General features: G+C 35.7%; 1 protein-coding gene across 1 annotated transcript in view; it reads right to left on the minus strand.

Annotated features, from left to right (window-relative positions):
* Positions 1 to 24,356, minus strand: part of CAMKMT (calmodulin-lysine N-methyltransferase) — a 215,763-nt gene that overhangs the window by 7,247 nt on the left and 184,160 nt on the right. Inside the window, exons 8-10 of the mRNA XM_026844616.1 lie at positions 12,513 to 12,587; positions 5,492 to 5,555; positions 887 to 1,018 (exon numbers count right to left, since the gene is read on the minus strand). Coding sequence (XP_026700417.1) covers positions 887 to 1,018; positions 5,492 to 5,555; positions 12,513 to 12,587 — 271 coding nt within the window. The remainder of the gene's footprint in view (positions 1 to 886; positions 1,019 to 5,491; positions 5,556 to 12,512; positions 12,588 to 24,356) is intronic.

Consider the following 24,356-nt stretch of genomic DNA (forward strand, 5'->3'; position numbering starts at 1 on the left):
GGTGCTAAACAGAAAAAAATATATTTCACTTCAATTCTGAACATGTCTATAATTTCCAAGAGAAATTTTTAGAAAATTGTAAGAGGTTATGTCTAAGGTTATATGGACCTACAACAGTGGATTTCTTTAGGGTATGTAATAGAGATCTCAGAATTGCAAGTAATAAATATGATTTTGATAATCACTTCTACACAGGAAAATAACAAATTCCTAAAAAGTTTTCTGTGAAGCACCTTCCTCTTCATGTCCTGTATTACTCTATACTTATAAATAATAAAAAAAAAGAGCCTGATAACAGTAGCTTTATGTAAGCAAGCTTAGAAATCATGCTCAGATAAGTGCTTTTGACCTAAATCTTGTAGCGCCTCGATCTGACATATAACCCCACAACTGTGAAATTCTGTATGAGATTTAGCAGTTTGAAGCTGCCAACTGACCCAGCCATAAAGCAGCCAGAGATAAGGATTTAAGATACGATATGATACAATTAGACATTCACCTCCTATTTATTTCAGTCCGTTTCAGTATTTAACCTACTTAAAAGTTGCAAGGTTTTTATTAAAATGTAAATGCTAGGTATGTATTAATATACAGCTAGTGCTGTATATTTATAGGCAGCTAACAACAACAAGAAAAGACTCTCATAAATTAGATTTCTATGAATGAAAAGGGTAAACAGGAGATGCTTCTGCAAAACTCTTCTAGACATGCAGAGATAAAGGATGGTTCTACCACACAAAATAATCAGATACAAAAATAGCTGTTCAGAAACAGCACACCTAAGGAGTACTTTAATCAAACATTTAGGTTACCTGCCAAAAGGACCATGATCTCTTCAAAATGCAATGCGGATTAAAGTGTTATCTAACACAAGCAGAAAACTAACCTTGGAGTGGAAGTTCGAAATGTGTTCATCATAATTTTCATGTCTTTGGATAGAGAAACCAGCTTTTTCAGCTAGATTGCAAAACTGGTTTAAAGTATTCCCTCGGAGTGGAGCAAATACCATTGCTTTCCCCTGGAACATTAAAAAGAGAATTTATACATTTTTAAAACTGGAAGAGAACCAGATATAACATACACCTGACTAAGCTTTTAATATACTCAAGCTGGAAAAGTCAATTGTTCTCTTGGTAAAATACTAAAATAGGGTAATACAAATAATTGTTCAAAATATGCAAGATTTCTGTGATTAAACAAATGCAAAATAGAAAGTAATATATAAATATTTTCTTTAGAAAACTGCCAACTGCCATACATCTGCTCCTTTTCATATAATAATGATGGCTATGAATTACCAAAATAAAACACAGAAAAAGCATACAAAACATACAATCAATGCAAAATCCATTTATTAGCATATGACCATGCAAAGACTGTAAATAATGATTTTCTTTTTTCACTCTCTCACACAGAAGAGTACCTCCCATTTGCTGTGAGTGGAATTACAACAATGTAAAACAAGGCAAAATGGGAGGCAAATCAGACCAATCATTATTTTTTTAAGGCTATTTTAAACTACCTGAGCAGCGCAACCAAATTTGACCTTAAATTGGTAAATCACATTTAAAGCAGGACTTAATGTTCTTGCATAGCAATTCTGGATCCTTCAAGATGATCAGGCCATTTATGATGCCCAGGCAATACACTATGGTCCATTAGCTAATTTTTTGTTCATCCTTCTGTATTTAAGAAAACAAAAATGACTGTGCCTTGAACTGATAGATTTTAGACTCTGCAAAGTACTAGACCAAAACCTGACCTACTTGATATAGCATCTCTTGAAATCTTATTTGCAAAATTAATTCTAATTGGCTGAATACTGTGTTCTGTCACATGGAATGAAAACTGGTTGAAGAGCTGTAAACAAAGGTTAATACCAGCCAACAGCGTATCACACTGAGGGGAGCCACAAAGTTTCCTGTGAGTTCTTGTATTTAACTTCTATATTAATGAGAGCTAAGACTAATTTGTGAGGCATTGGAATCAACCAAAGAGACGAAAAAATATTTTTAGGGATCTGAAGAAGTTATAAAATGATTAGATGCTGTAGAAAAATATTTGACTTGAGAAAATGCAATAGTGCATACCACAGGAAAAAAGTGATCAGAAGAGAATTTCAGTTGAGAACTCTGGAAATTTTCAATGCTGACACAAATACTTGGTGAAGAGGGTAGGGAACAAATCTGTGTGTTACAGCTCTTGCACACACATGCTGAGACAACGCACAGTGAGGCAACAATAAAAACTCTGTATCAGTATCTATGGTACTAATGTGTACTTAAAAGACTCCAATCAATAATACCACAACACTGTATTCTCACAATGCCTTTGTGAGATAGGAAAACATTATTATCCTCACCTTCCTCATGGGAAATTTAAGCACAAAGGAGACCTAGGGCAATACCCAAAGCAACTCCCTTCTGTTCATTTGTGTAGCTATAACTTTAATTCTGTGGCTAAATATGAGGTGCAAAGGGGTGTAACTCCCACCAGAGGCACTGGAATTGCTTATGTAAATGTTAGGTCTGAATATAGGCTCAGCTCAGGATGAAAAACATTAAACACAGGAAATACACAATTGGTTCCCTCACATCCTTTGCAAGGTTTAATGTCATCAGACAGAAGTGGGCAGCAAAGGGAGCCTTCAGCTGAGGATCTTCCTCCTCCTGCTGCCATCTCACGCTCCCCAGAATGTTCTGCAGAGGCCCTTCCTGGCATAAAAAGGATGAGACTCCTCTGGAGTCCCTCATCCTCATGGGCAGCTTCACATAGCGGTCACTGTCACAGGAAACATGTCCCCCCACCCATGTCTTACTAACCATACAATTCACGTGGGGACTTCAGGAACGGCTAAACCTCGTGAATGGGGACTGCTGGAGGCCACATGCTCTGCATCAGCCACTGATCCAGCAGTTTTGATGAGGAAGCAATGCTCATACAACATCACCCCCTTGCAGATTTCCATTTGGAATCACCAGTCCATGCGGTCAGTCATTCCTTCTCATACTCTCTATAGACTACTTCAAATTTAATTTGAAAGAGAAATACAGTAAAATAGAATGTAACATTGTGTGAAATATCTCTTAAAATGAGACCAAAAAATCTCGAAGTAACTTTGAAAATGGGGAATGGCTTTTTATAGCAATCACTACACAGTTACTTTTGAATAGCTCCTTAGTTGCCATAAAAACCCATTCACCTACTGAATTTAGTGTGATCTAAAACACCTGAGGATCTTGTCCTTGCTGATAAAAACAAGAAATCATGATTAAGTTCAATAGTACAATAATCTCCTCAAAACTGGCAAGTACTATGGAGGTACTATAGTCAATTCTGGTCTGTTATAACCTGGATTTAAAGCATTTTCTTGTCAACTGCATGATCTCTGTGATCCTGCTACCTGTTGAGGGGCTGCATTCACATTTCTAATTTTAAAATGTTTTTCATTTCCTGGTTGCTGTACAATAAAAAATTACACCAGTGGCCTGGATCTACATTTGATGGACTATCCTAAAGTTGTTTAAGTCTTAATTCAAAAGTGCCTCCCAGTTTAGGAACATGTTTAAAGTTCAAAATGGCCTTTCCTCAGCCAGGAAAATACTTCCAGTAAACTTGCGAACAAAACACAGAGGAAAATGTCAGTTAATAGTCTGAAGTGTCACTAAAATACTGCAATAAGATAATGGGACAGATGTTCCCATTTCGACAATGACTAAGTTTACTCATCAATCATTATTAAATGCAGTCTTATTTGTTGGTAATAATCATGCCTCAATAGCTTCCCATTGACTTCCTTAGGATTTTGAATGGACAAGCCACAGAAGAATCAAACCCTTCATAAAAAATATTCTTAATTAGGGAAATATCCGAACAAGCAACTGCTTATTCTGAGGTTTAAATTAAAAGTATATTTTAATGATAGGAAAAAAAAAACCCTAATGCTGGCAAATCAAGTAGCTTGCTTATAAAGAAGAATAAGATATAGACATTAAGGATAAATTTCTTTGGTGTAAAATTTCAGTGCCTATTTCTTACAATTGGTTTATGGGTGACATTTGCCTTTGTAACAAATTCAGAGAGAAATTTCAGCCCCCAGTAACTTTGCAAACTGCTCCTTTCTGCCTATGTGAATTTCTGGTCCTCTGATATGAGCATTGATCTGGGCCGAAAAAAAATACTTTTTGCATTTTTTAAAACTAGGATCAGCTTTGTGGTTCAGATCACCTCTGGTCCCAAAAATTACGCACTCTGACAACTGATTATACATCATGAAAGTCAGAATGCATCACTCTGGGCAGGAGCTGCTTAACCTCCCCTTGCTGCCACTAACACAAATATCTGGGTGACCTTTTCCTCAGGGTGGCTACATTTCTCCCGTCTTCCTGGCAGTCTTGCTCCACAGCTCATTAAAATAATTCAGTCTTAAGTAACTTGGCTTAGGTCACTCAGGAAATTCTATGATAGAACCAAGAATAGAAACCTGATCACTCTTAGCAAAGAATGGGATTACTTACATGACTAAACCAAGTTGGTTTCTTAAGCCTTTGCACGTTTGGGTCTTCTATTCCTTTTACAGAGAAAATCTCTTGTACAAAAAGTACAATACAGTTTTTAAATAAAGTTTGGAGAATGCATTGCTAACATGAAATACTTTTGGTTTGAAATGGAAAGTTTACTTTACTGGAAGATTTGTATGTTAAGCATGAGATAAAATTCCTGTTTCAAATTGCTGCTTACAGCAATTAGCAATTATTTTACATGTTTTCTCATATTGCCATTTTGATATCTTCTTTTGTTGTTGTTGTTGTTGTGTATATGTGCATAACAGCTTTTTCTTTTTTTTTCCTGTAGACCTCTAATTTAACAGCCTAATAGATTGAGATTGGTAAAATATTTCCTCAGTGAAAGTCACGTAGAACATGTAAGCATTTTATGAAGAGCTTAATTTCCTTATGTTCTAAGGTAGAAAACATGTAAACACAGGGCTTACTTACTGTAAAAAAAGTTTTAGACTACAATATATGCATATGGGTTTTGTTAATTTTATATAAACAGAAATGAAAAGAAAAAATATTATTTGATAATAAATAAATACACAATGACAAAGGTTACAATTGAAGGGATTACAAATGACAGAAGCCAACATAAAAACTTTCAATATTGTACTTTTACTTTAATATGAAGACATTATTATCAAAGGAAAATACTTGAGAAACGCTTTGATAAAAATAATCTCACACTATCTTTGAAGCGGTTTCATTTATTTTACTACCCACTGTGTTCCTTATCAGAAGGCCAAGTATAAGAAGTTTCCTAGTTTATGATTAGGAAAGAATCTGATAGATTAGAAGACTCAATTGAAGTTGGACATAATAAGTATTAAAGTATTACATGACATTAATCCTGCCATTCCATTACTCTCTCAATCATTGTGCACAGACTAATTATTCTGAAGCCAGTGTTCAGGAGAAAATAGAAACATACTTACACTGGGTTGGAGTAATCTCTTTATTGCATCAACAAGGCTAGCTCTGTACTGGTCCAGAAACAGGCTGACATTGAGAAGAGAACAGAATCCAGATTAAAATGGGTTTTCAATTCTAATGATACTAATGCAGATAAGTACAAGGCTAATTACATATGTTTACACAATGCTATAAAAGAGAAACTGTGGTCTACATTTCTGTCCAGTTCAGATACTTTTAAATATTAAAAGCCACATAAACCCAAATATAATCTAAATCAACGCTAAAATATCAGCATGAAACAGATCTTTATATAGCTGAAATTCACAGATCACATATGCTAGCTATTAAAACACTACCATATCAGAAATCAGGATCAATATACTGAGACAGCATTTTACTTTTTTTTTTTTTTTTTTTAATACAAGGGAAGGTGGAGTTTTAGAAAGTATTTTCTATTGTATTTCAGGTGTTGCTATTAAGGTTATTTTTCTTCCTTTTACCTTCACAGTTGTGGCATTAATTCGTTATTAATTTGTATTTCTTCTATTTATGTATCTATCTCTATCTATCCCTATAAAGATTTACAAGCCTCTACCTCCTCTCTCGCTCAAGCACTGTTCAAATACACAATGACCCAGATCATATAGAGCTGTCCTCTCTCAAGAGTGAAATCCTTCATCTTCAGCATGGGTCCCGCAAGGGTAGCAGCAGAGTCAATTTTCCCATGCAATGTTGCCAACATGCTCAGCCCTATTTTGGTGTGATTACCTCATGATTTGGGGATAATTCATTCTTCATGCCCCTCAGTACCTTAATGTATATACTAATAGTGGCAACCAGGGTGCCAATCACTCTTGACTAGATATTTGTGGACATGTAGTTACTGTGGATGAGAGTGCATTTACAATGGTTAGTGAACAACTATCAGATAGCAACTGATGCCTTTCAGTCCTTACTATCACGGGCTGCATTTATACTGGTGCTTCAGATAAGAAAGTCTATCAAGCAGGCCACAAATAATGTGATTCTTTCTTCATTATTTTTCATGCTTTTTCTGTAATAAAACTGCTTCCCAGCCCATGTCAAGCTCAAGTTCTACACTACATGGCATTTTGTCCATTCTTTATGACTTTTTCCCATACTCTCCTTTATTCTCAAACATCTTTTTTTCTGAAGAGATGTGGGTAACTTTTTTCCAGGTTTGAAATTTCTAAAAGAATATAAAGAATGTATGAAAACACCGAAGAAAAAAAGTGGTCTGCCAACCACATGCCAGTCATCAAGAACAGAATATGTGTGGGTATTTAGGAAAAAAACACTCCACAGCTAGCAAGGAGAGTACAATATTACATATCACAGGATCAAGCAGCTGTGTAAGAGCTGCAAATTTTTGCTACTCAGGGGAAAAAAGAAAAAGCCTATCAGAAAACTTGTCAGTGACCAAATTTCACCAGTAAAAACTGGCAATACTTCACATTGTTGAGAAAATATGGTAGACTAGGTAATCATACATTTCTTAAAGAACATTTCATATAGAAGTATAACCTTTTGAATTTCTTCTTAAGGTACTGAAGTACTAGATAACAATTTCTCTGATAGCCTGCCCACAAGTAAATTTAAATTTTAGCAATTGGCATGATGGCTGCCCTTCAGCCTTGATTAATCTTACTGGAAGAGTCCTACTGAAAAAATGCTTGTTTAAATTTAATTCATTGAAACAGCAGATGATATTTCTTCTAACGTCTCCTGGGAGTTTTAATCATATTCACTTCAGGTAGATCCCTCTACAGATAGATACCATAAGACACTACTTCACTGGGAACTTAGCCACCTGCAGAAGAGGTGGAATATAGTGCATGAGTCCTCTCCCAAATGAATCATTAAAAATAATTAATTTTCTTCGATAGGAAATATCACAAGCATGCAGACATTTAAGACTTGCTGAGATCCTGTGTAGACAGAAGTACATTCCAAATGAAAAATGCACTTATAATATTTTTATTTCTGAAAGCAATGTAGTGGAAACAATTTTGGGGCAGCTTACCAATGCTAAAATTCCTTTTTCATGGACCTGCATCCATTTTCTCTTTTTTCAGTGAGACAGGGGCACATCTGCTGCTACCAATCTTGTTCCTTTACAGTGAGAGGACTACAGGCCTTTGTTCCCCAGAGTGTCTGAGAACTTAAAATGGTTACATGTACATGACCTGCTAGATTAGACAACTTCAATAATACCTTTTCTGTCCAACCCCAATTGATATTTTGGCAGTATGGGAGGTAGATTCTTAGCCCTCTTAGCTTAGAAAGTCCAGATAACCTGGGACAGTTGCCCTGGCTCTGCTCCCAAGTTGTCCCTGCCCTCCAAAAGGCCTGTCCCTTGGAACAGGACCGACTTCAATTGAAAAGAGTCTCCAATATTGTGATTTCCAGTCTGTTGCTCTGTGAGTCATATAACCAGAAGGAACAGAGAAGGCTGGAAGCGATGTTAATGCAATGCAGTGGCTCCAGGGAACATCTCTATCCTCCCTCTGAGTTGAAGGATGCTCTGAATAAGGAAAATCTTGAAGAAGCCATTAGATAATCTGTGCTGCAGACAAGGCCAGCCAAGGGTATGGCCCAGGCACAGAGATTTAGTCACACAATTTCTCTTACCAGTAGAATTTGTATGACTAAATATTACCACAGCATACTGAAAAGACAATACTTTAAAGCTCACAACTCAGTGAAATTAAATAAAGTATTGTTCTATACCATTCACACTCAGTTCTCACACCTCAATTCAAATTTGGCTTAGCTCACCATTATTTTAGTAGCAATGTCTGATGTTTATGTAGTAAGGATGAAAGCAGTAGCTCAGGACAGAAATAGCAAGGTTTTCTTGGGTCAGCAAGGAAGTTTTGGATCACGGGAGCAGAGAGGCCTGATGATTCAGCCTTTGTTTAGGCAGTACTCTTAACCTATGAAATCTGCATGAATATGCAGACAATCTTGTCCTCTCTCCCCTTTTGTTTCTGTGGGGGTTTTTTGGGTTTTTTTTTTCTAATTTTAAAATACTATTATAACCAAAATGAAAGTGTATACCAAAACTTTACAGAACTAACAGTAAGCCATGAGGAAACAAACTGTAAACCCAAGTAGGCTCAGTTTGCTTCATGCTGATATCCTTTTATTTTGTGCCTTGAAAAAAGGAACATATATTTTATAGGCTATGACGTGAGCTTATTTTTCTTTCTGCATACTTCACAATTAGTAAAAGAGCTTAGTTTATAGGGGTACTTCAGGCATGATTATGTTCAGGTATAGTGCCTAGTGTATAGAGCCATTTATCTTTTTGTTCGCCTTCCAACTACACAGCTGACATAAACTGAAAAAAAACCCTATTTCCATATTGTCAGATTCCAATGCACTTGAAAGTGTGTGCAAGAAATCAGGCTTAAAATGAGTACCAAATTTAAACTGAAGTTCAGAGATCTTACTACATTCCTGCAAACAGATTTCCTTATATTAAATGAAACCCACTAACAGAAACTAAATTGATGTATTTTAAGATAATACTTTCAGTTAAGTTCTACATTCCTGGTGAATCCACAACTCCCCATGACTTCAGCAAAAATCTCAGCAGTGAAATTAATGTGGGATAGCCCCCCTCCCCGCCTTCTGTTATGCATATGCCAAACTTCAAGAATATAATAGTCTAAATAAAGTGGGATATTATACATTTCAAAAATTATATGGGGATCTAGACCTTATACTGTCTCTACATTAAAATTATTTGTGAAAACTTGTTTCACAACAATGTCAAAGATTTTCCTATTGGCTCAGTCCTATTGGCCTTGACTCTCCTTGGATTAAAAATATCAGCAACTTTTTCCATAATAAAGAAAAGAATATACACTTCCTTTTAAATAATTAGAAATCTGAGGTTCTCTAGAGCTTTGGAAGAGTCTTGGTTTTGGCCTGTTACTTCTCTTATATTCATACGCACAATTCCAGCACCTGTGTAAGTTTATATTGACAAGTATAGGTCAAATGAAAGTCTAAACTTCTGGCAGCCCTCACCTGGCCTTAAAATTCCCCCTCAAAAATATGAGGTGGATGGATATGCTTTAAAATTTCCACTATTTTTCTCCAGTATATCCTTCTTCCAGGTGTGGCCTCGCCAAGATTTTTTTCCCCCTTATTTTTATCTCATAGTTGACATTTTACAAGTTATTTCGGAACTGCTGAACCATGAAACTATTTTTATTGTCGAAATCCTGAATGGTTAAATAATGACTAGCTTTCACAGTTTGCCTCTTATTTATTTTATAATCTAGTTGAGCTACTAAATTTAGCTGTTAACTAATAGACTGTCTGTTCTGAGAAATAACTTATTTTCCACCCCTGCACACCAGGTTTATGAAAGTCTGACTGTAAATATATGAATATAAACATATCGCTGCTTGTTGTAATCATGTACATTTTTACTTGAACCTCCATGTGGATTTGGAATATGTTTATGAATAGAGCTTGTTTTCATGTAAATGGGATCAAGCAGTACCACTGGTTAGCTATTCAGAGAATCAGACAATATCACTGTTGCTGGAAATACTTGAATAAAAATTTATCCATGTACCTAATATTTGAACTCAGATTTTTTGCTTTCTAGTTCTCTGTTCTAATCTCAGATTTTATTGACTGACAATGAGCTATATGATGGTGTTAAACTAAATGCAATCTATTCTATCTGTTTTTATCGCTGCATACTTCAGGTTTCAGCTGAGGAGCTATAAGAAAGGAGATTTTTTTTTTTTTTACTCTTCAATGGCAGCCCAAAAATTCAGAGAGCAAAAATCCTGCCAACAGTTCTCAAGCCGATTCTATATCTCAGAAGAGAAATACATGAAAATGAAAAGATTTGAGTTTGATAAAGCATGGAACATTTTTTTGCCCAGCCTTTTCATGTACCAGAAAACCTAGTGTCCATAACTAAAAGAATGATTTATAAAAGAAACAAACAATAAAGGGATTTTCATGCTTATTAAACTATATTTATGGGCACTTGCCACAAGAAAATACAGACAATTTGTGATAAAGCCACGTACTTTAAACTAACCTTCACATTTCTATTTATTTTTTAGAAATCTATAAATATTTATACACTTACCTGCATCTTAAGTGCTTCAAAATAAATGTACAAAATGCAGGGATTGCAAATGCATTATGTATTTTACCTGTCATGTTTGATTCTTTGTTTCCTAAAGAAACTACACTATTTCCAAACAGACTGGGAGGAATATTGGGCAAGAATATTACTGAAAAATACAACGTAAGTCTTGCTCCACTCTGCTGTACTCCCAGCACAAATAGGATGACATGGTGTGAGTATCAAGAATACAAGAGATGGCACAGCCAGGTTGTTTTGATATTTGTGTGAAGAACAAATTTAACTCTAAATCTCTTGGCAAGACCTTGCTTCACCCACATAATCTGGAGAACATCCATATGTGAGCCTTGTCTAAGCCTCCGAGAAGACTGCTGCCCTCCTGCTCATGTCCGCCAGCACTCTGATCTGACTTTCATACTTAATCTGATCTAATCCTGTCCAGCATTAACTTCATCTGTGCAATGAAACCTGGAGTATCCATTCTAATATTTGGTGAGGAAGGCATTTACTAAATTACTTGCTGAAATCATATGGTGTTGTTTAGCTCCTTATTTTAATCAGATGATGCATCTCTGAGGCACATTATCAGCGATTAGTTAGAAACCCTTCTCTGTCCTTTTTGGGAACAAAGAACTTTTCTGAAATTAAATGTTAAGAGAAATGAAGCACTGTTGCATTCTGTCAACAAATAGGTATTAGAAAAAGAAAGAGATGACTAAACATACTTTATCCTGTGCTATAGAAAACCAGCAACTTTTGTGAAATAAGAAGAGTTTGCTTAAATAGCTAATTATCAGAGGGGAAAAAAAAAAAAGCTTTAGAGGAATATTTTCTCAGAACCCACCTAAAAAGACCATTGTTTAAAAAGACAATAGACAGCTTCTCACTTCCCTTTGCCTTTTTCCTTTTGCTATTTCTTAGTAAGGTACAGAAATCTGCTTTCCTAGGAAGTCCCTGTTTTCAGAATTTGGTCACAACAGTTATGTGCAACAAAACATAAACAGCTTTTTCTGTTTTGAACATTTAAAGGGTCAAGAGCAAATATCCATGAAGGAAAGACAGATTCATTTAAAAATATCTACTCTCCTAAATGAAATTTGCACATCTCTTTTTCCACTGTCTCTATTTATATAACACGAATAATTTATAATGCACCATTTTTAAAGTTAGCATGCAGCAAATACAGCACAGCACAATTCTGCAAATCCAGTATCAGAAAAGGGTTGTGTCAATAATGAAATCTATTTGCATAAATTACTAAACAAAATACTATATTGTTACACGTATCTACCTTTCTATAAATTAAGTTCTGTTCTTATTTTTGTACTAAGAATTCTCTTCCACAATTAACACGTGCCTGTGTAAATAATATAAAGTCTATGTCAACAAATACTGCTGTCAAAATGATTTAAGAAACAGAATGTGATGGAGGAAAAAAAGGTTTTGAAAATCTTTTTTTTCCTCAGAAAGATTTTCCGGGGAGCAAAAAATATATCCCCTTATATCAATAGTCAGATCTTTCCTAAGAAGTAAGCTAATTGAGCTGTTTGTGTTGATAAACTCCCTTTTCTCCAGACTGTTCCTCACTGAGCCATAATTATTTGCAATTTGCCTAAGTCGTCCATTTACTGATACGTCAAGCATGAAACAGAGGCAATTCCAGAAAATGGAAATGCTTCTCAAAATCAATCTTTGGGAAATAATGTGGTAGAAGTTACTGTGTGATAGAAGACTACCTTATAACTGTCACATGGAGATGAATATTAATTTGTTGAGGTTAAGGTGGCTTTGTGCTTCATTTGTTGACTTTGCTTAGCCATCAGCAAGCAGCACAGTACAATTACTCCAGCAAAGCTATTTTTCTAACATGAGTTTTATGATTTTTATGTACTTACCAGTCAGCACACATAACAATGTCAAAATGTCCTTCCAGTTGAGAGACATCTGTCTCATTATCCCATCGTAAAATGCTAGAGGAAAAAAAGATTAAAAAAAAATGAAAAGAAAAAAGGACTTACATTTTTCATCTTGAGATTTTAAAAGTATTAATATTATTCTCATGTGACACAGAAGTGTTTTAAAAAGTACACACTCGTTACTTTCAAAGATGAATGTAAAAATATTTTTCTGTAAATTTTTAAGGTTTTAAATCTCAAAGCTAAAGAGCTATTTTTTTTTTTTAATAACAGAAAGGCAATCCACACAGGTTCTGATGAGTGGATCACAAAAAAAAAATGCATTTCTGAATTACTGGCAAATGTATGGCTTCAGATTTTCACTCCTTAACACCATTGCACAAGGAACTGAAGTTGACAATCTGAATGAAACACAAATTTGCAGAATAGATGTGAATACATGGATCTCTGTTACATCTGGCAGACAAGTCAGTTGTGTTTCTCACTGATGAAGTGAGCATTCACTTGGGCTGGAGGGAGGAGGGACAGGGTGAAAAAATGCCAAGCTTAACTTCAATGCCAGCTATGTTGCCTCAGGCAAGCTTAAAAATACAGTAGTGCTGACTCTGTCAGCACCTATTCTCTCACAGGTGATAAGTTGTTTAATTCTCAGGTAAGCAATAGTAGGCAAAAATGCACATATGTACAAAGTTTTTCTTTGCTTATAATTGCTGCCTATTTATGTAGCAGCCACAAAGAATTTCAGTACTTTGCTCCCATTTAAAAAACAGCAACTAGTACTGGATATTACTGCATACTTAAAGCATCATTACACTGAAGATTTGAAGCTGCATTTCTATTTCTAGGCTATTAAAAAAAAAAAAAAAGAATCTATCCTTCTTTTTAATTTCCTGGTTATTTCTAATAGAAAGTAGATAAATATTTATGGGAAAAGCACTTGTGGGGGAAGGGCCTAATCTGATCTTGTCAGGTTGTGCATGCTTATCTCAGTTTTGTATGAGTCTTGACCAAACAGACCCTTTAGTCTTCCCGCAGCTATAATCTACTTCTGGTTAAAAGCCATCTCCATTCACATCCTACTCTTAATATTTAACTGAGGATCAGTTATAATGTGTTCATTCAGAAATGTTCCCTAAGTATACAGGAAAAAAAGGAAATTTTATACATTGACTATACTATATGCAAAAAAGGCTTGTAAATACGTAGGTAGATAAAGAGCCATAAAGAATTAAGGTGCCACAATATGCATGGACACATTGTATACAGAAACAAAATTTGAAAGAATGCTTTTCAAACATGAAAATTATGAAAGGAGAGGCCCAGTTGGTTGGGAAAGCTTTGATTATGTGGGGCTCAGTGTAACTGAAGAGATCAGGACTCATTAGCCCATTTGCCCTCCTGGAATTTACTGTGACAATCCAAAGAGAGAAAAGAGTAGATTAATTTAATTTTTCCCCCTCAAATTGAAAGTAATCCAGATTTTAGAAGCCTAGGTAGCTTTGCACACTGGCACGCAGCAGGCATCCAGTAGTGGAAAGTGACAAAGGAGAGTTCTCACTCTCAGCTGCTGGCTGCCTGCTGGCTACCAGCGGCTTTTTCAACCCTGTTTCCGTGGAAACTTAGGTTAGAATGGTGAAAATTAGGTAAAGGTAAGTTTTGTGGGTTTAAAGCACGCACTCTAATACTTTAAGAATCCTGAAGCAGAACTGGAAATTGGTAGATGAACTGGGAGCCTTAAAAGGCCACCTTTGGTTTCATTGCTACAGAAACAGAGATCTGATCAGTACCACTATAGGGATTTGAATTACGATTTTTTTAACCCATATATTTACTATACTTCACACATGCAGTCCAGAAGGCAGCACAGGTGGCTCCTCCTGGAAAAAAACCATCCTCTTTCATGTTACTGTCAGGTTCCCGCTGAGCATCCAAAATACAGCATTTTCTGTGCACACCTACTGTAGGCACAAAGGAGTTTGTGTGGGTACGTAAAAGCTCAGAAACCGTAACGCTGAGCAAACTACGGTATCGGTGAGTTGCCAGGAGCATGAGCAGTGGTGCAACGTGACTGGCACGTGTGCTGTTAGGAGGACTAAGCTAAGGACCCCATATCCAGTCATAAGCCAGTCTTCCTCCATTTTCCTGATCTAGCACCAGGGCTGCTCTTAATTAAGTCTTTAGCTTCAGTACTGTTGCATTCCCAAAGACGTGATCATTATGCAAAGGCCAATGATAAATTTGCACGTAAGATTTTCAAAATCAACTTTGTCGTAAATTTTCAAAAGGTACAGGAAAATATTCCTGCGGAGAAATAACCACATAAAGTAAAGATAATTTGTGTTAAAAAAATATCAACAGGACTCATTTTGATCTCAGTCAGGATGTATGCACACTGGTGGGAGAGATGCAAAAAGCTGTATATATTTATCTATGCTATCTTTAGGCAAGTGCAAGTATGAGTAGTAAGGGAAGCACAGCTAGGGTATGTGAAGCTCAATACTGGCTGCAACCTCCACAACTGTTTTGGTAGCTAACTCTGGGCTACCATATCTACATCATTATCCGTTTAATGCCCCCACAAATTCGCACGAGCTGCAGTCAAACATCTGTACCTGCACCTGTAAAGCAGACAAGCCCCCAGCATACCAGGGACTCAGACACAATTCTGCTCCAAGTCAGCATTATTACATCATTATCAGTGATGTCAGAATCAGCCTGATTCTGAATCAGAATCAGCTATTTTGAATTCTAGTGCTAATGAAAGTAGTGAATCAGAGTCAGGATGTATAAAAATATCATCACTACACGTACAAGTTCTTGTATTCCGACCACAATTCCTGAGTATGAAGTACAAAATAATCCACCGATATTGCAAAACATCTCTGAGTAAGGTAAAGATGTGTATATATGTATCTAAATGCATGTATCTATACATAGTAAGGGAGTGAGGAAAAATAATTTTTTGATCAGGGAGGGCTTGGACATAGTGGTCAGACCTGAAAGAAGTGCCAAAGGCACCATGAAGTAAGGGCTGATTGCATTTCCATATAAAGAAAAGCACTGCTAGGAAACCCAAAAAAGCGTTAGCAACAGAAATCTGAAAATCTCAGTCTTTATGAAGTTTCCTTTAAAAAAAATAGATGTAAGTATAAAAATACCATACCACAGAAAGTCTTCTAAATTGCCAGTATCATGTTGAGTGCGACCATGAAAAAATTGCAAGTCTTGTTAATATTTTCCTCTTGTTGCATTTCTAATAGTGCTAAATTAGTGGACATAAACCACTTTTTTTCTAAAGTCAGTTTTCTTCCAGCAAAGTAAATTTTAAAGCTATAATATTTTTATGTCTTTCTTTTGAGGGAAGACACTACAGTACTAACAGCTGAAATTATTTTGTAAATTTGAAAAATGTGCTTTACTCTGTATGTCTGTCCAAGCCACACCTTCAATGGCTTTTTTGTAAAAGAAAACAACAAACAACTAACATATTTAAGGCTGTGTAAAGCCCACTCTTGACATTATTTTGTGCTGGGTTATTTAACTCATGCAGGTTTAATTTCTTGCCATTGAAAACAGGCAACTCAGTTTCAGCCAAAAAGGATCTGAAAACCACTGGAAATATAAAACAATCTGGGAAAGCTTTTTTGGCTTCAACGGGAACATTAAAATATGAAATAGGATGCAAGTGAAAAACACTACTGCCGCTGTTCAGCTACTGCTTAGGTCAAACTGATGATGGCTGAAACTTGGTACCTGCTAATGGCTGCTTTATGGCCTGTATCAAATGAATTTGACCAGTTTTCAGAGGAAAAGTACCCACGTCACACACTTATTACTATAATTAGTAATCTTGATGGTAGTCCTAGCAAAAAGGATAAGGACTGAATGAGCTACAGGGAATGAACTATCCTCTCACATGCAGAGGTGGCTCTTCCAGGTCAGGGATAAAGCATACTATCAAAATAGCCTGAGAAAATACGTACTGATGCTTCAGCAGTTTCTTAGGCTGTCAACCTTACACCATTCTAAACCAACAAATTCATTTAAAAAAGCCCCAAACAACACACTACACAATCAATGAAAGCATTTTTTTCTTTTTTTTTTTTTTTTTCCCCCGTGATTAGGTCAAGATGAAAAGAATTACAATGATAATAGAACAAAAAGATCAACTAAGAAAATAGAAAATTTAAGTACTACCAACGTACCCCCAAACATCTTCTTGCATTTCAAAGGGAAAAAAAAAAAAAGACAACAAAAGAGCAAATATTGCAAGGATAGTTACGGCAGCCAAGGCTGCATTTTCCCTGTACAGTATTCCTAATTTATGGAGGATAACCTGACAAATGTCGACACTCTTTCTTAGACTGGTAAAGTATCTCAGCAATCTACAACAAAAGACCTGATTTTACCAGGTTTTTATTTCTCATGCAAAATTCCTCATTACTATTATTATTCAACTTCTGTTATTCAGTGTTTGTCTTTCTAGTGTGTCTAGGCAGGTAACTTACATAAGAAAAAACAGGTTAAGTCTCTGATTATTAAAACTTGAAACATTTCCAAGTCCCTCTGAGATGTTCTTGTGATGAATGGCACAGGCTAGAGTAGCTCTCAAGTTGGCAGAAAAATAGTTGTGCAGATAAAGACAAAAAAATCAAAATTATAAGAAAGGACAAAGGCACAAAAGCCTTACTTGCTTCAAAATGTATTAGCAGTTTTAATAAAGATAAAAAAAATTGTCCCACTTAGCAGATTAACAGCTACCAAGAACCCCTATCTACCCACCTCTTCTTTTCATATTTTAATTTAGGCTTCAGTCTTTGAAAAGCATTATCATAGGTAAGCACACAGGTTCAGGTAAAAGATTTTGTCTGAGGGTTTATATGACTTTTTCTATGACATTAACCAAGCAAGTTTGTTAACAGATTAACAAAAGCCATAATCAGGATGTTTCTCCTCACCTTGGTCTTTGTTTGAGATTCCTCAGTTTTGTATAAAGATCAAGAAGGTGGACCTTAAATTAGTGACAACATGTACATCTATCATTACAACTTCTCAGAGGAGTCTTGCAAATATGCCTGCTATCATTTCCCCATCTCTCTCCTTATATTATTAGGTTGCTCTTATTTCCCCCGCTTCTTTCACCTTCTGCCTTACCTTCACTGATTCACTTTGCCTTGTATTCTTATTCATTATCTCATTCCCTACAGTACACACCTGGTTTTAAGGGACCAAGGTTAAATTTTCAACCACAGGTACTCAACATCAAATATTCTACCTTTCCTCTCACATTTCTAAGCAGTTTGAATGTGATATTTACAATTGCCAATGGACATTTCCTTCTAATAATCTCCTTGCAGGTTTCAGTAACTTCCCCATCATTTATCCATGCTTGTCAAAGTATACTGATTATTTTTCTCAGCTAGGCTCAAAATCTGCACTTTATCCTCACTCTCTTGAACCTTTCTTCTCTCTTCAGCCCAGTAAAATCTTGCTATTCATTAGCACTTTTAATTCCACTATTTTCTCCCTGGGTTTTTTGAATTGTCTCTTATTGTTTTTTCAATGTGTTCTTCTAAAAATTATCTTCAAACCTTTCCCATATTTCTGATAATTTCACGATGTTTCACCTCAACCTCTTCTTCCTCTGAATTTTACTTCTGGGCTATCCCATCCATAAAAGCTAAACCCAACTACTCACTTTTCTAATGCACACTGTGCATCCAGACTCACAACTCAGTGTTTTTCACAGCTTCAGTGAGTGAGAAGCTCATCACCTCTAAAGAACAAGGCACTTGTTGTTACCACCTTTTCCTTGATCCCTTTGGACATAACCACTAATTCCAGTCTGTAATCTAGACTTATCTTAGACCTTCCTCTATATTTGCATACCTCAACTCTGTTCAGATTTTGCTTCTTCTCTTTGCATAGACTCTCCAAGAAGTTTTTTATCTACTCTCTCAACTTAAACTCTTGACCATGTCATCATCACTTACATCTTAACATCACAATATTCTTCTCTCTGCTCTTGAAAAATGCAGTCTTGCCCTATTAATATTTATTCAGTAGGCTGCTGCAAAGATTGTTTTTCTTGCCTACAACCCTGATCTTGTCACATTTCTCTTTGTACTCCTCCAGGTAAGTTGCAAGTCTTCTTTTCCAAATGCTTCACAACAGTTCACTTCCCTATTTTTTATCTCTCGTTCAATATTGAAAGGACAAGTCCCTTCTTCAATCAGCCCTAATGTCAGTTTGCATCTTCCACTTAACTTTTCAAGCAAGCACTTTTACAATTTTCTTCCACTATGTTATCCATGAACATTCATAAACTTACTCCATTATCCTTGCAACTCTCCTTTAAAATAGTGCCTACAAAAACAGAAGAGAGGCTAGGCTGCTCTTGTGCCTCCGACTCTGTCATGCTGACTACAGTTATTCTCGTTATCCTTCCTCACTGTATCTATCTCTGGTCTTAAACCATAGGTTCTCTAATACAAACTGCCTATTTGCTCTGTGTTTATACAATGCCTGGTATAACAATTCATGATGAAACCTTATCACACTAATGTGGTAATACAAAAGAAGAAAAAACACCAAACCCAACTATGGGTCCCTTCTAACTTGAGATATTCTATGTAGGTTTTCCTGCCTAAAAGCTCCTTTTTTTCAAGTGTATGATAAAGTTATGTGCTTCCCTTATTTATTCCTTATTCTGAGAACGTATTTTCTCTCTCTTACCCTGTACAACATCTTTTGCTAAAATTCAGATGGGGACATTACAGTTTCGTCTTCAAAAATAACAGTCCTAACACACATTTGCAGTATATCAAAAGCTACTAAGTTTGTGGGACGTAATAAATACTGTTGCAGAATAAAGTTTTCCATTTTGTGGACACACCACAGCCTAACATTCAGCACAAGTTAATAAAAAAAAAAAAATATTTTTTTGGCTATTTTTTAAAAGAAGTGAGAATACTCTGTATAAAAATATTATTAATAAAAAAATACCACTGGTGTTTGTGAAGTTGCCTTTTCACATCCCTCCTTTACATCAATACATTCTAAATCACTATTTAGAAGATTGACTACTGTTTTTAGCAAGGTTCATGTAGTTCATTATGCACAAAATGGATGGTTCTCACATTCTAATTCAGACTGATATGGTATAAAAACCCACATCATTCCAAAATGCAAGACAGCATAAGCACATTTGACACAACTGTACTGGCAGGATCAGTGAATGAAAGCTTTGTAAAAGTTTGTTTTTTGTAAAAATATAAAGGAAAAAAAGACAGTTTCTTGCTCTATGGAAAATAGTCTATCCATGAATACAGGATGGATAATCAAGGGAACAAGAATGAAAAACAATGTGAAGTGAACCAGGCAGGTCCAGAAGGACTGAATGAGAGGAAAAATTAGAAACATCAGAGATGTAATTCACAGGTGCTTAAATTCTGAGGACAGAAGGGACCACAATAAACATCCAAGATTTCAAGTCTCTATCAAGCCCATCTATCTCAGGAAATTAATATACATGTTTCAGAAAGATATCCAACTTGATTTAAACATATTAACTGCTAAAGAAACTACCACTTCCCATGGAAAGATGTTCTAATGTATTATCAGTCTGTCAAATCTCATATTTTTCTAGACTGAATTTGTCTAGCTTCAATTTCTACATCTTGTTAGGTACTTGTAAGCTAGATTAAAGAGTGATCTTCTATTAAAGATTTTTTTTTCCCCCACATGAGACTTTCAGATCAAAATCAATTCATTTCTTAACAATCAAGTCATTTCTTTGACAAGTTAAGTAAACAGAGCTCTTTAACTCTCTCACTTCCAGACCCTGATTCACTCTTCTGCCTTTTTCCCAAACCCCATTCATTTTCACTAACCTTGCTTAACATCCGAATAACTGAGTATTAATTGAAAATTTATGAAATAAAGATAACTCACACTGTAAGCATCATTTTGTCAAAATGTAAAGTTTGTCCTAACTTTCCTGTCTGTGGCAAAGATTAGTCGAGAGCACCTGTGAAGGTCAGAGCCTACTGAAAGTATGTAAAATATACTCAATGACTGTCTATTAAGGTAGAGCCAAGGTAGACAAGGAAGGGTAGACAATGGTACAATGGTAACACTATGAATGAGGAAGCAATGTAAAAGTTAGAGGAAAAGATGAATACACAAAAGAGCACTAGAATAAAACAAATAATCTTTGATTCTAGTATAACACATTTTCCTTTAAATACCTGGGAAGATGTAAGTTTTCTCATATCAGTGGTCTCCACCTGGTCTTTTCTGTCCAGTCCAAGAGCATACAAGAGGAATAATTTTACCAAAAGTATGCTTTTTAAGCTAAGAGGAGACCATCATATAATAGCAGGGATTTGAGCAAGAATTATTTAAAATAATGCAATGCTTCACTTCTAGCTAGCACCTAGCTTTTCTCACTGTTCTTCAAAACACATAGAAATCTCTCTACAAAACTTGCTAACTTTTCAATTTTTTCTCTTTATATATTTTTATCTGGTCACATAAAGAAGACATACAAAACTACAAAGTAATTTAAAATAAACTTCAACTTTATTAAGTCAACACAACTGGGCGAAATACACAAATAGGAGAAATGTTGGTGAAAGTCAGCTGGTATGGCCAAATGTTAAAGAAGGTTATTAGAAACAAGATGTCATTCCTCCAAAAGCTGAAGTCACACCCCAATGAAGAAAGAATCGCAAAGTTGGAAAATTATATGTAATAATAAAATTAGGCAGGCCAAAAATGAGTGTACTCTTTCTTTTGTTTTAAATCTTCCTGCCAGCTGATTATCAGGATACAGAATGAGCACTCATAGAGGATACGAATATTTAGAGAGGTGAAATTATTTCTTTGCATCGGTGTTCACTGTAGAAGAAAATAATTTAATCAGAGAAGCCTTTTTTGTTATCTCTTCTGTAAAAGGAAGAGTGCTTCTGATTCCAAAAGGCTATTGGCAAAACCCCTCACCAACAACGTTTATGGAAAGTAGACAGCCACGGGAGAAGAGTCCTGGCATGGCTAAATAACAGAACAAACGACAGGGAACAAGGTAGTAGTAAATGGTCAGTTCTCACAATGCAGGAAGATAATCAGTGGAGTTCCCCCAGGACCTGTTCTATTCAACATGTTTACAAGAGATGAACACTGAGGTGGCAGCTTGCTGACGTTTAGAAGTTATTCGATAGTATGGGAAAGAGCAGACTGTGAAGAATTGCAGAAGGATGAAACTGAGTAATTGGACAATAAATGACAGAGGAAGTTCAATGTGTATAAATGCAAAGTGCATAATGGGAAAAATAATTCTGGCTTGATAAAGAAAATGAAGGTCTCCAAACGGACCAACACTGGAAAGCTGATGTTGTGACAGACAGTGTCATGAAGATATTAGTTCAGTGCTCAACTGAAGTAAAAAAAGCAAATCACTGTTAGGCATTTTTAGAAGAGGAACAGAAAGCATAATTATTCCACTACACATATCTATCATTTATGCACACTTTGAATGCAGTACTGATCACCCTCATTTGAAAATGAGTAGATTGAAACTGGAAAAGATATAGAGCCAGGAAAGTATGATCAGAAGTGTGGAATGGTTTCCACCTGAGTTGAGTTTTCAGTGATAGAGAGCTACAAATTCACCATGGGGATGAACAGACAAGCCATTCATTGTTTCTTCCCACACATACATAAAGTGATCAGAGTAAGAGAGCAGGAACCAGGAGGCTTTTCTTTCTAACCAAAGAGCAGGAAATGTTCCTTTTGGAAGCTTCCTCCTTGCCAATAGATGCTCTCATCCAAGTGTGTTACATGAGGGGACCGGAAAAGTATTTGGAAGAAAGGGATTCCTTTAGTATTTATAAGCTGACAAACACAACAAGTTCAATAAATGTTTTTGAAAAGTTTGAATTTAGCAACACTGAGGTCATTTTGATGACTGAAAATAGAGAGTCTTTATTAAGGTTGTCCTATGCTGATGGAACCTGTCATGTGACCAGCTGAAATCAGAAAGGTTGGAAAGTTGTTGTACTTGAAGAACATTGCAGTAAGGTAAAGTATTCACATGATGGCACTTGCAAAGACGTAATCAATGTAAGAACAGAATCAAGACAATATAGTTCAGTGCTCTGTCACTGAGACCTCCACCACTACTATACTGGATGCTATTTAGTCTTTAAAAATACTTTTTTTTCTTTTTAGGTTTATTCCTGGAAGCTTGTAAATTCATTACATTTGTAAGGAACACTAAAGTCTTGGGTAAGATTATAACCAGTTAATATTTAAGGAGAATGAATTGTCTCTTCTGGCCACATGGTCATAAACTGTTGATATTAGTTCTAATGTTGACTGTAGAATGAACAAAGAGTATATGATACATCATTACTAATCAAATCAAAGGCTGTATCATGGCACAAGCACTCCTCTCACTGATGTTTTATGTACTTGTTTAGACTCTTATGTGGAATGTAATCTTTCTGAGGAAACTCTTAGCAAAAGAATAAACTTGTCCATGGCTAAAACTCACAGGTCCCATATCAGCAATAAGTAAACAAATTTTATTCTTAACAGACTCAGTCTTCTCAAACAAGAGGATCTGAGGGAAGAACAAATTCCCTGGTAGGTAAGACAGAGTCTGTTAACCTTTAGAATATACTGCAACCTTTCCTCTTTGATAAAGCTTTTCCATCATAATGTTTGTAATAAACATTTTTAAGAATTCTACTACCCAAACCCCTGCTTCAGGAAGATTTTCACATTAAAATAAAGAGAAGAAAAAGAGCAGAGATGTCTTGACTTTGTAATTGCTAATTTAATCATTAGTGGACATGTTCAAAACAATGCTATAATGCATGTCAAACTATTAACAGTTGATGGTACAAAGACTGCTATCATGGTAACTCATACGCTAAGTTATGGGGTTAACAACGTGATTCATGGATAATTTTTGAACCATTAAAAAAATAAAATCATCAAACCCATGGTTTTAATAATTTGCCATACTATGGCAAGTGGTGGTATTACTGTACCTATTTCCAGCAAGCATAAGCAAGAAATTCTGAACATACTTATGGAAGCTAAAAATAAAATAGAATTGTATATCCACTGCTGAAGTAAACTGTTTACTAAATATCTATTATTACATTATAACACATAATATGACAAACTGCCAGTTTGGCTTACATTACTGTACTTTCAAACAATAATCAAGAGTTGGCAGAGAGCTAGATAAGTGCTCATTTACTGCATTTTGTATAAATCTAAATGAATAAATGTATGGCAGGTTGTCCTCATCTAACTTCTCCTGGCTGATACTGGATTGTTCCTTTTTTGCACCATACATGTTTTGGCATATTTTACAAGTCTAGACTTAAATGTCTGGAACAGTCACAAACTGACTCTCATACTGATAATTCCTGCTCCATGTGCAAGGAAAAGAGTACAAGATGTCAACTAAGATGAAGGTGCTGTTAGAAGGGTCTATTCTGAATTATCTTTCATATGGAAGGAATCTTGTAACTTTGCACTGGACACTGTGCAGGGTTGCAAGACTGTACGCTGTTTGAATGATATGTTAGAGTGAGGAACGTGCCTTCTCCTGACTAAGTTAATGTTGCAGTAAGTCACATAAATACATCACTATATTAATTTGCCTGCAAGCTCTGATCAACATAAAAGAAGTCACCTAATGTCACTTTGCATGCCAGTGTTGTATTCTTCCCTACCAAACACTAAACTTCCTTCCCCCAACCCCCCCAGCTTATCATTTTACAACTAAAGTTTTCCATCGTAGGA

Source organism: Athene cunicularia (genome assembly GCF_003259725.1).
Source record: "Athene cunicularia isolate RWA chromosome 3 unlocalized genomic scaffold, athCun1 chr3_part1, whole genome shotgun sequence".
NCBI classification, from domain to species: Eukaryota; Metazoa; Chordata; class Aves; order Strigiformes; family Strigidae; genus Athene; species Athene cunicularia.